This window comes from Citrus sinensis, chromosome 9 (genome assembly GCF_022201045.2).
Source record: "Citrus sinensis cultivar Valencia sweet orange chromosome 9, DVS_A1.0, whole genome shotgun sequence".
NCBI classification, from domain to species: Eukaryota; Viridiplantae; Streptophyta; class Magnoliopsida; order Sapindales; family Rutaceae; genus Citrus; species Citrus sinensis.
The window spans coordinates 10,676,797-10,689,631 of NC_068564.1; the positions used below are offsets into that span (position 1 = coordinate 10,676,797).

At 31.8% G+C, this 12,835-nt stretch overlaps 1 protein-coding gene across 1 annotated transcript; it reads right to left on the reverse strand.

The window, feature by feature from the left end:
• Positions 1-306: 306 nt before the first annotated feature.
• LOC102622221 (glycosyltransferase-like At3g57200) lies at positions 307-6,368 on the reverse strand. The gene is made up of 11 exons (XM_052433163.1): positions 5,810-6,368; positions 4,835-4,984; positions 4,685-4,737; positions 3,942-4,050; positions 3,711-3,845; positions 3,521-3,565; positions 3,113-3,300; positions 1,898-2,039; positions 1,389-1,435; positions 1,069-1,156; positions 307-976 (listed from the first exon to the last, which is right to left on the reverse strand). Exons 1-11 carry the CDS (start codon positions 6,212-6,214, stop codon positions 701-703), a joined length of 1,638 nt encoding a protein of 545 aa, XP_052289123.1. The 5' UTR covers positions 6,215-6,368; the 3' UTR covers positions 307-700.
• Positions 6,369-12,835: the final 6,467 nt, after the last annotated feature.

Consider the following 12,835-nt stretch of genomic DNA (forward strand, 5'->3'; position numbering starts at 1 on the left):
GCATAAAAATATTAACAACCCTCCAGAAGACGGCTTGTGGATTATGCATGAATTTACGGTTAATTCATCGATATTAGAGGACTATTCAGATAAAGCAGTCCACTATGCAGAAAGCCAATTCAGGTAAGCAGCATAGGAAGCTGAAATAAGTGAGTGATAATGAAACTTTTAAGGGCTGAACAAGAAGCACTTTTGGTTCAAGAAAAGCAGTTATCAAGAGCAAACAACAACATTCAGTGAATTAATCTGACCCTGGTCTATGAAAGCAGTTGTAGGATTCAAAGAATATGAAAGAGGACTTGAAAATGATGCCGAACCTCTAATTTTTTATTTTCAATAAGAGATGAATAATATGATAGTGCCCCTTTCAATGTGTATAACGAAAGGCACTCACAGTGGTTCAAATTACAACCGAGGTTATAGCCAAAGCATTTCTAAAATATGCAACTATGAGATAAAAAGACAAATGCTCCAACATCATAATACCGCTCTACATCTCTCACTCTATAGAACCTAAAATCTAAATCTGAAATGTACACAAGCGCTTGGGTAATGATCGGGAAGAGCTCCATAACTCGTAACCATAGGTAGACCTATCTATCACGCCCTTGAGTTTTCTCTTTCACATAGCAACAAAATCTTAGATCCCAGTTCAAAAAGGAAGCAGCTGGATACAATCACCACTGCTAATGTAATATGACTATGTGTCAATGTTAAGGTCATCTGGGCCAGGGGGAGATTCTGGTGGGATTGCTAATGTGTAATTTGCATCATCAATAAATTCCAAGACCCTCCTTGCAGTTGCCTGTGACTGACCGAAACCACCAATCTTTCTTGAAGAATTTACAGATTTAGATTCTCGAGTATTGTTTCTACTTTCAACCGATGATAGAATTTTGTCCTTTGAGAGCATTGTATTCGCTGATGCTATTACAGAGGCGTAAATCCCAGATTCCCGTAGTCCTTGATTAATGATCTATGAAGGAAAATAATATCAAACAGTTTTAAGACACTGGGTGCATACGTGCAACACAACATCCGTCAACTGCACAACTCAAAAGGACTCACCATGGGAGCGTAAATGCGAGTCAAGATGCCCTTCATCATGAGTTTCTTTTTCAACGTTTTGTCAGCCCACACAACATGTTCACGGTACCTGTATCAACCGTAGCCTTGAGAAAGCAATAAATTTACATCAACTGGTACCAATATTATGATATGAGAAACAAATTCTGGGGAAAACGCAATGAATAAAGCTGTTTATATCCTGAGATATCCAGAAGCTTATAACTCAAGAGGTTCCAAAAAAGAAAAAAATTGAAACTTCTAAAGTGAAAAATTGTATTAATTCCTCAATAGAATACTGTACAAGTTTTACATTATTTTACCAGCTCAGCATCTCATCCTCTGTTGCAGTTGAGGCAATTATAAACGCCTGCACAGAACATAATATGAAAGAGCTAGTGTTAAAACTGTTTCACCATTAGCCTCAAAAAAAGAAAAAAATTTTGAAGAACAGTCAATGATTGTGAATATTATCCAGCAGCAAGGTGTGCCATAGGGAAGTTACATATATTAATTAAAAGTTCTTATCAGTTATCCTTAAGAAAGTCTAAAGATTATTTTGTGAGGAATTTATTTGCCTATTTTTGTGTATACAACTTTGCTCTTAGCAGGAATTGTCTGTAGTTGCCATTTATCTTGAACAAATTCTACCCGACAAAAACTTTACTTTGAAACTAATTTAACAAAGTAGAAAACATATATACATTTAGTGGTGAAAAAATTAAAAAGAGACACGTGAAATTAAAATAATAGGAGCAATGATGCTGAATCAGAATGAAGTAACATAGATGCTGCATTGTAAAGAACAAAGAGTGCAAAGGTAAAAACTCACAGCTCGGTCAAATTCCAGCATAAAGCATCTTCTAACATCTTCCTTTGTAGGCTTGCAGCCACACCGATCACGTCTTGAAGTCAGATCAGAAAATTTGGTGTATGTGTAATGCAGGACAGCAGCGTCATCCATTTTGATTTCACTATCAAAGATTACACGGTAGTATTAAGCCTGTGTCAACAAATGAGAAAAAGGAAATATTCTGATCCTTACCAAAACTTTCAACCGAAAATAGATATAAGCTGAACTACAGTGACCAGTACTTCAACAAAAAGATTTTCATAATGACCATTTTCTAAAATTGTTAAGACACACAAAGTACCTAAAGGGGTGGGAACAGTATTGGTTCCCAATTCTAATGGGAACTGCAATAAACCCATCATGGCAGGGTAACGCTTTTCTTAACATTTTGGGGATCAAGGAAATTTGAGGATAACAACTAAAAACACAAATAGGGGATGAGGCAAGGTCAGGCTATGGGTGCAACACCTGGCCAGCCTGACCTGGCTATACTGCCAAAATTACCCTGATGGATAATCCATATTCTTATTTGTTACCACTGCTCTCAACTCTGTAATCTCTTTCTTCTTCTCCCCCAGGATATTTGATCCACAATCAATTTCTATATTCTGATTACAGCTTCATATAAAGTATTGTCTTCAATAAATTAGTAAAAAGTAATCCATATAAGCAATCTACCGGAAGCTTGTAGCAAATAAGGTGTAAATAACACAGACATACATCATCCCAGTATAAACTAGTGAATCTCTCCAAAATTTTTTGCACAAAGTATATTCAGGTAAATGTTCACTTTTTTTTCCCAATTAGGAGATCTATTCAACATTTAATAAGTTATATAAAATGTCTATTCATTCAGGTGAATTGGTCATTCAGAGCTTCACTTACTCTCCTTTCCTCTCTCCATTTCTCCCCAAACAAATTAGTTTGTGCTGCTGGTGCAACATATGAGCCCAAACATGGCCTGAACCCAAGGCAACCCATTTGGTTTCAGAATGATGGTTGGAATGAAGCATATGAAAGACCTGGGACAGGACATGCTGGTACTACATAGGAGCCTAAGCTATCCATATATACATGCATTTCGTGGTAATGTACTTCACATTATCTATCCATATAGCATCTCAATGAATAAATACATACATGGATGCAGATGAAATTCATTAATAAAGTTAGTGTAGTATAGAATCACCATACATTGGGTTCTTCATGTAGTTGTGCCATCTATGTGCACCATTAGGACGAAGATGATCTTGAACACGAGCAGCTGCTTTACCATTTCCATATGTCAGAAAGTAGTTTGGATTATTGCGGGCTGCTTCCCTATAGTTTCCAAAGTAAACATCTTTAGGAAGATGGTCATAGTTCTTCTTAAACATCGAGACCTGTGACAACGTGATAGATCAATAATTACGAATGTTTTGTCCTCGTGTTAAGATGCAAACATCCAAAATAGTCAAGAAAACTTGCAGATGATAATCATATTAGAAAAAACTTGTGAAGCCTTTAATAAACCAGCCTAGAATGACTCTAACTTTGATATTATATTGATTTATCTGTTTACCCAGCCAGAAGCATAGGAAGCAACCAAAAGAGAGATCCTACCTCGCTGAATGGTTCCTTGATATCGTCTCGCTCAATACAACTCTCCTAAAACAAATTATATTGCACCATTATCATTCATGTCAACGCGAAAAAATAAAGGGACCATCAAAACAAAGTGTCAAATTCTTTTTGCACCAAAATATATACTAATGGGATTTTTCATCTGCATAATAAATGCTGATCCACTCACATAATTAGGGAAGACTACCATATCGACATTGCTAGGTACATCTGACAGCAGCTGTCTCAGGGAGTACTCACGAGCTCCCGCAGGATGTATTAGCTCATCCGTATCAAGATGAATAATCCAATTCATGCCTGCATCCTAAAAGTTTATAAGAAGAAAGAGTTATCATCAAAACATATGAATACGACATATACAGAGGGTTACATGCTGCAGATGTAAATGTAGAACCCATACCCTTGCCATGACAATAGCCATTTCCATATTCAGGGATTGCTTCACAAATAACTCATAATTACATGGTTTATAGAAGAAGCTTGACAACCAGGTCTCATTCCAGATGCGGCTACCCCACATAATATAAACAAAACAAAATAACAATTCATCAGACACACAGTGCGTAACATCTGAAAAGGAAATTTTGTATAACAATCTCATCATAAGAGGAAACCAAAGGCAAACTATAGCCATACAACATCGAAAAGAGAAAAGGGTAGTGATCCCAATTAAATGTTAATGATGGTGGTTGGTGGAGGTTTGTCTATGTCCTGTTACACGACGTCAATCCACGGTTATTTATTTTCAAGCTTGTGCTCTCACCGTAGTGGATACTTATTTTCTCGTCCTTTCTTTTTCCAAAGACAAAAGTTTCATTTTTCAGCCTACTCCCAAGACTTTCTTAAAACAGCCGAAAGTTTCATAAGACCATAAACAGAAGAAACTGAATAACGATTCCAGCTTTGCTACAAAATTAACCCCCCCCCCCCCCCCCCCCAACCCACCCACTGCCATAAACTCCTCACAACCACATCACAGTTTTAAAACTTTATATATGCACATAAGAAACTCAAAACAAAGTGCATTGCGTCACAGTTGAAACAATTAGAAACTGGATAAAACTGTGCATGATTTTGAAAAAAAAAAAAAAGATAATCTCTATCATCACCAACTATTTAAATCAAATATCAGTATACACTGACCTTTTGGCTTGCTGTTCCTCTAGTTCTCTTGTTCTGTATATAACCTTCACCCCCTACAAACATAAAAGTTATAGCTCATGGCTACGGATATTTGAAAAACAATAGTGAAAAGTCCTAATTATTACAGGCAAATGAGGAAGCAGATCTCACCGGAATTGACTCAAAGACTTTGGATACAGCAGGAGAGGCAGCCTTCCCCTCCACAAAAAGGAAAAAATTAGAAACACCAATAACCTTGTGATAAAAGATCCAAGGTATGGTCTGTTCAAGGCCAGCAGAAGTACTTGCCGTAATACATATCTGGACAAGGTCACACCAATAGGGAGAGTACATGAATTAGTGCCAATACCTGAAATTTAGCAAATTTAAAATGATCCCAAAAACCAGATTCCAAATTTCTCTATTGAGTGGTGAGGAAAAAACAGAGTAATGTCACTGATCACAGCCTGACTTAAAAAATCCTCAGCTTGCAGTACAAATTCTATTGAATTCCACTCCATTCAGGGACATCAATTGTTAGGTACTACAGATTTATGAATCACAACCCATTCTACGCGTAAATTTAAGAATTCTCTCAGAAAATTATGTTTCATGTACGAGGTATATAATTAAAAAGTGTTGTAGATCTGCACACTTCCACACCACATCTGCATTTAATGCATAAGCCCGTAGCAACCTTCAATACTCCACAGATGAGAATAATTGACTAAACGTTAAAAAGAGAAAAAAATAAAATAAAGTAGTGAAAGCAAATGGAATATTCATTTTCCTATTAAAAAAATGGAAGATTCATCTACATAAGCGTAAATAAAAAAAAATATGGAGTAAATAAAGCTAACAGAAGAAAATTAACTTGATCACAGAAAGTGAAACAGAATCAAATTTTTCAACCAAAACACAACAAAAAAAATGCAACTTTGAATATGCAAGAAACAAGATCCAAAAATTAAGGAAAATAACAGATACCAGACAAAGAAAAAGAAAAAAGGAAAAAAACAAAAGCAGAATAGTGTGTCTACTATATAAATAAATACCAAAAAAAAAAAATATATCAAAGATTGAATCTTCAAAAACCCATAAAGGGCATGAATCAAACCAAACGAAAATGACAAGAAAAGCGCTCACCTTGGGTTTTAGATCAGCTCCGTAATCAAACTTCCAGTCTTTGAAATAAGAAAAGGAAAGGGAGTTACTCCGGCCGAGAATATCAGCGCAACCACCGGGGGACGTGGAGGAGGAGGAGGAGGAACGGACGGTGGTGGTGGCAGGAAGGAGGGAGGAGTCGATGTCCATGCCGGGTAAGTGGTGGTGATAGTGGGACCAGCGGGCGACGGGGTCGGCAATCAAGAAGCCGTCGCCGACGCCGACACCGCCGCCGCGCCATTGGAGAACGAAGGCAAATGCGGCTAAAGTTAAGGGCAAGAGAGTTAAGAGAAAGAGGAGACGCGAAGTGAAGAGCTGTTGATGTGGGTGTGATGATGATGTGGAAATGAGGGGCCTTGATGATGATGAACCGTGGAGACCCGCCATTTGAGTTTTAAGAAAATGAACAAGAGATTAAGAAAGTTAAAGTATTGCGTGTGATTTTTTTCATTTTTGTTTTTGTTATATATATATACATATATATAATAAATGAAATGAAATGGAATGAAAATGGAAAGAAACTGAACTGAAACTTTGGAAGGAGATTGATACTAGGAAACCGTTTTGTCGTTGATGTTGTTTTTGTTTCATTACTGCCGTCGTCTTCGGTTTCGTTTATTTTTACATAATATCATTTACACCCCTTGTCTTTTACTTTTTTTATTGAGGGATCAAATTCTCCCTTTATAAAAATTATGTCCTTATGGTGCAGATTCCCCACATTTAATTTAAATTCAACTGATGTGATAAATAAGATTAGTTTTAAATAAATTTTAGATTATCTCAGTTGCAAATAAATTGTCTTTAAATTACTTACTTTTCTTTTGAAAACCTCAAATTACCCTTATATTTAGTTAAAAGATAATGAAAAAAATAAGGTTGGAGTGATGATTTTTTTTTCTTCTTAACAAAAATAAAGAGTAAATTGAGGTTTTTAAAATTAAAGGTATATTTAAAAATAATCAATTCACAAAAAGGATAATGCAAAATTAACCTATTAATTTCAACGATATCAAACTAGTTATTAATATTTAATGTGATATGACACTTACAAATAAATTGTCTTATCAATTTAAACTTAAGTTAGAATTTAAATATTTGAATCCTTCGAATTATTGTCTTTAATTAGGGGATGAGTTTTTCGTTTGTAATAAATCTCTGATGAGGTATGAAACATAAAAATTATTTGTAAGAAGAGAGCAATTTTGTTGAAGTTTCTATTGATGTTCTTACAAAATAGAACATTATTTTCTAACGTACAAAATTGCATAGATTATGTGAATTCAATAATAATTGAAGGTAGCACATAAAGTTAGCAATCATTGAATATTTTTATTTTTACTAATTATGACACCATGAAATGAAAATATACATGATCATATATTTAATAACACAATATCAAAATACATATTTTATCCCATGTTACACTAAATATAGTGTAACGCAAACTTTAATACTCTATAATAAATTACAATATAGTCCATTTGAATTTATTTATTTTACCTTGCTCCTAGGGGTGGGCATATTTTAACCGAACCGATCCAAACCGACCATTTGGATCGGTTTGGATTGGTTTCATTAGTAAAAAAACTGGTTTCGGTTTATTGGATTGCAAACCGACATCACTCGGTTTGGATTTCGGTTTGGAAAGATTCCAAATCGATTCAAACCGATCCAATCTAAAAATATTATATAATTACATTATATTCTAAGTTAAGCAATCTAACTAATTATATTTATCATTTTATGCAGATTTTCACAAATCAAAACTAATTAGGCCATAAGTTTTGACGGACAAGATGCACAATATTTTAATTGTCAAATGTTGTTCAACTTTATTTTAATTTTGTGAGTTTATTTTGAATGAATAGGTTAAGAACTTCTTTATTAGGATGTATTATGTTGTAAACTTATATGGATGTATCTTTGAATTGTTATGTAGATGTCTAGGTAGATATGAATAATATAAAAGAGGTATCAATTTGGATTACGGACACAAAAAAAAAACAAATAATTTAGGTAAAATAATAAAAAAGAAGTGGGTTTTTAGTTAATAAACTCAAACCGAGAATCCAAACCGATCCAATCGGTTTGGATCGGTTCGGTTTGAAAAATTTTTAAGTTGATATCGGTTTGAAATATTTTCAAACCGATAAGTTTGGATCGGTTTGAGAATATGTCTCAAACCGATCCAACCCGACTTTGCCCACCCCTACTTGCTCCCATCGCCAACAAACACCACTTTGGGCATGAAATTACATGTTGAAGTATTTTGGTCATTTTAAGATTAGGGACCTATTTGTAATTGAAAGATAAATTATAACATTTTTCAAGAATATGTAAATGCTTAGGAAACCAACATTACTATCGTTATCCAAATTCATGTTATCTGTTTATTCACATATGGTAAGTATCCAAAACGTAAGAATCTCGCCTTACTTGTACAAATATTTAAAAAATTTTATGATTGAATTTATAAAAAAAAATAATTAACATATTAAACTTTTCCCAGGAAAAACAAAAAAGAAAAAACCTTGATTCTGTTGCATTGAAATTCTAATTTATCAGATTTCATACCATATTATCTGTTTGTGATAAAGATATTCTTCTATGTATTTCTTCAATTTGTAGATTTCTTTCCTTTCTGGTGAAAAAAAAAAAGGAAAAATGCATTTTTCTATTTTGCAAATTTAACCTATAGTTGTAACTTGTCTTTTTTTTTTTTTTTCTTCTTCGTGTCATATTTTCATAGTGTCTGTCTAGTAGCTGCCAATTAATTTTTTTTTCATTTTCTATATAAAACTTGGATTATATTAAACAACATGGCCCTTAACTATAAGGACAGTTGGATATTTAAATTTATTTAAGGGAAATTATCATTGCACAACTTTTATTTTGTTTTATGTTCATCATCATAAAATTTTAACATGTTCTCTGCACCAGTTTTCTTTTTAAATTTGTATCAATTAGCCACTTTTGCACTAACACCGTTAAATAATTTAAACGAAATATCAATTTTATCTTTAATAAATTGAAAAACTATTTTATCTTATAAAAGCTTTGAAAAATAAAAAAAATTATAATTATAAAAATAACCCTAAATTTAGTAAAAAAAATAAATCCCAAAATTAGAATTTTTGTTTTTTAATAAAAAAATTATAATTATAAAAATAACTACAAAATTTTGGGATTTAATAAAAATCCCCTAAATTATTAAAAATTTGGGATTTATTTTTAATAAATAAATTCAATTTATTTTAATAAAAAATTTCAAAATTATAATTTTTTAATAAATAAATTCAGTTATTTTTAAAAAAAAATTCAAAATTAAAATTTTAAATAAAAATAATTATTAAAATTTTAGAAAATCTAAATTTAATAAAAATCAACTGAGTAGCTCTATTTGAGATTTATTTTTTATTAAATTTAGGGTATTTTTATAATTATAATTTTTTAATTTTTCAAAGCTTTTATAAGATAAAATGGTCTTTTAATTTATATAGGGGTAAAATTATCATTTTATTTAAATTATTCAACGGTATTAGTGTAAAAGTGACTAATTGATACAAATTTAAAAAAAAAAGACGGTGCAGAGAACATGTTACAATTTTATAGTTGTTGGATAGATATAAAGCAAAATAGAAGTGGTGCAGTGATAACTTTCTTTATTTAAATTTTAAGGTTTAGATTATGCATATATTGTTTTTTTTTTGGGAGATTAATTTCTTTGCATCATTACAGACACAACCCAATTACTACTAATTGGACTAAAAGAAAAATGGTTAATTTTATCCATTATCATCTTGTCTTTCAAATTTTAATCCAAAATATAATCTAGTTGTTCACTTATCAAATTTGTTATGATTATAAGGCTCAAATGGTCGTAAATGAGAACAAATTATGGCAAAAATTCAATAATTAAAAGATTCCATAATTTAATAGTCAAATTTATAAATTTCATAGTTTTTTTATAAAATTATTTGCGATGTACCATTATTTTTTGTATATAGTCATTTAAAGTTTTCTTTTAACTTGTTTTACTTTAATATCTCTTGAATATACTAATTAAATTAAGGGTTCAATTATGTTGGAACTACTCTAAGATAAAGCACCCTTTCATAACCACACGATTAAAATTATAATGAGTTTTTTTTAATGATTTATTACTTTGCGTATGTGGCTATAATTCGTGCTTTATTTTAGAGTAACTCCAAAATAGTTATGGTCTTAGATTAATTATCAATTAATGTAATAATATTGTATGTTTCAATACTTGCAGATATATCGTGATAGAAAATATATGACACTATTACAAAAAAAAATTGTAGTTAACAAAAAAAAAAATCTTTTATAGTAGATCATTTATTAAGAAAAACTGATAAGCATAATTCAAAAAAAAAATAAAGATCTAATAATAACTTGGTCCTGGACATCTACCATTATACTCACAATGGTCGGCCAAGTGATCCTATTTTATAGAAGTGGCAAATAGGTTAGTGGAACACTATGGAAAGAAATATCCATTAATAAGAGATAGCATGAGCAATAGCATTAGAGTAATGTATGGTTATGAAATCAGATTGCATGGAATCCACATTTTCTCATTTATCTAATCATGCAATCCATTATTTATTTGATCTGGATAAAAAGTTTAAATGCAACCTCCCACCATCATTATGTTTTAGTTGATTCATTAATTAGCCTTCTTTTCAATCATTCGCGGATAGCACCTTGTTATCTAAAACAATTACTAATTTCAACCAGAAAAAAAAAAGAAGAGAGGAGATAAGAGTAAGTGCTTGGTGGTATATGCACTCAAACTAAATTATCTTCCACAAATAGCTTTCAGGTTTCGCTTCAGGTATTTTTAAATTCTATGTTAACTTTTGGTGATAATTTTTAATATTTCATAAACTGAGTGTTATAATTTGATATCCAAATTCTATAATTACATATTTTAAAATGTCACGTTTATGACAATAATAATATAATAAGGATCAATACATCCACACCTTCATATTAATACTAGAGCCGGCAAAACGAGTCATCGGGTCGTGTTCGTGTTGTGTCAGTTTCGTGTCTGTCAAATTTAGGTTGACCCAAATCCGACCCATTTAATAATTGTGTTAGAATATTAAGACTCAAACCCGACATGAAAAAATAATCAAGTTACCTAATAACCCGTTTAATATCTATATATTAAATAAAAGTTACATCAAATATTTACACTTTGTCATACATATGTATGCACATAAGTACATACATACATACATACATACTTTATCAATATTATAAAATATACATATCTACTAAAATATTACACACACTATTGAGGTTTTAATTATATATATGTAAATAATATTATATATCAATATTATAAAATATACATGTCTACCAATATTTTATACATTTACACTATTAAAGGTCTAAATGTATTTAAAATTTTATAAATAAAATATTGTGTCTATATTCATCCTTTTAAAGAATAAAAATAATATCTTAATATTTGAGTTTTGATGACAAGAATCTGTAAATTATTTTAAAATAAAAAATATAATCAGGTCATTGATCGGGTAAATGGGTCAAGAATTTTAATCCTAACCCGACACGAAAAAAAATCGTGTTGACCCGGACCCGACCCATTTAATAATCGTGTTAAATTCGACGACCCATACCCATTTATTAGTGTCATGTTCGTGTCGGGTAATCGGGTCGTGTCAAATTTTGCCAGCTCTAATTAATACCACCATTTTCATAAGCTTTAAGATACTCAACGGAAATGAACAATAAACCTCAGATATAAATTTTAATAACAGCTAAGTGTAACTGCGTACCTAGTTTCTCTTTATCTCAATTAATTATGTAAAATGTAGAAGTTAAACATAAGGACTACAAGAAACCAATGAATGAAGAATAATACAACCTAGAAGCACCCAAAAATTTTCCACCTAGGGATGGCAATTGTACCCGCAAACCCGCAAACCCGCCCAAACCCACCCGCCAAAACCCGCCCGTTGCGGGTAATTTTACCCGTTGCGGGCGGGTTTAGTATTATAAATTAAAACCCGCACATGGATGCGGGTGGGTTTGGTATTAACCTTATATCCGGTGGATACCCGCATGGATATCCACCAAACCCGCAATATTTTTTTCAAATATTTTTAATTTAATTTTAATATAAAAATGTATAAAGAAAATAATGTCATTAATTAAATTACCAAATAGCTAAAGGCTCAAAGTTGTGTATGTGTGTATATGGCCTATATCCTATTCTAAAGTCATAATCTAAAGAAAACTAAAGGCATTTTCCTTCGAATTAGTATTTAAAAATATTAATCTTAATTATTATTATAGGCATTGTGTTGGATGGGTGCTTATGGTGGTGAATGAAATGAATATTTTCTCTTGGAGCTTGTTTTAAATGATAATATGAAATGTAATTATTATTTTTAGATACTAGTTTGTGTTTTTTAAATAGATTTGTGTAATTTATACTTAAATTTGAGAATTTGTGTTGAATTGATGTGGAAATTTTAATTTTTCATTTACATTATTTAAATATAAAATTGAGTATGTTATATGAAATTTGAGGTTATTATTATAAATTTATATATTAAACATTTGTGATTTTAAATACGGAAACCCGCAAAAAATCCGCCGGATACCATTGCGGGTTTGGTAATTGTTAAAACCCGCTGCGGGTGAATTTTTGTAAAAAAATTAAAACCCGCTGCGGGTTGCGGGTGGGTTTGGTAATTTAAATTTTGTGCGGGTTTGGGTTTGGTAATGGCAAACCCGCTGCGGGCGGTGCCCATTGCCATCCCTATTTCCACCCTTATTCGAGAAATTTATGTGGAAAGAGAAAGGCCAAAGTTTGACCGCCACATAGATCTTCTATTGGATTCATGCACAACAAGGTGACCTCAAAAGAATTAAGAAACATACAAAGTATAATGAAGGTAGACAAGAGTTGACACATCACAGCCCAAAAAAATAAAAAAGAAAGGA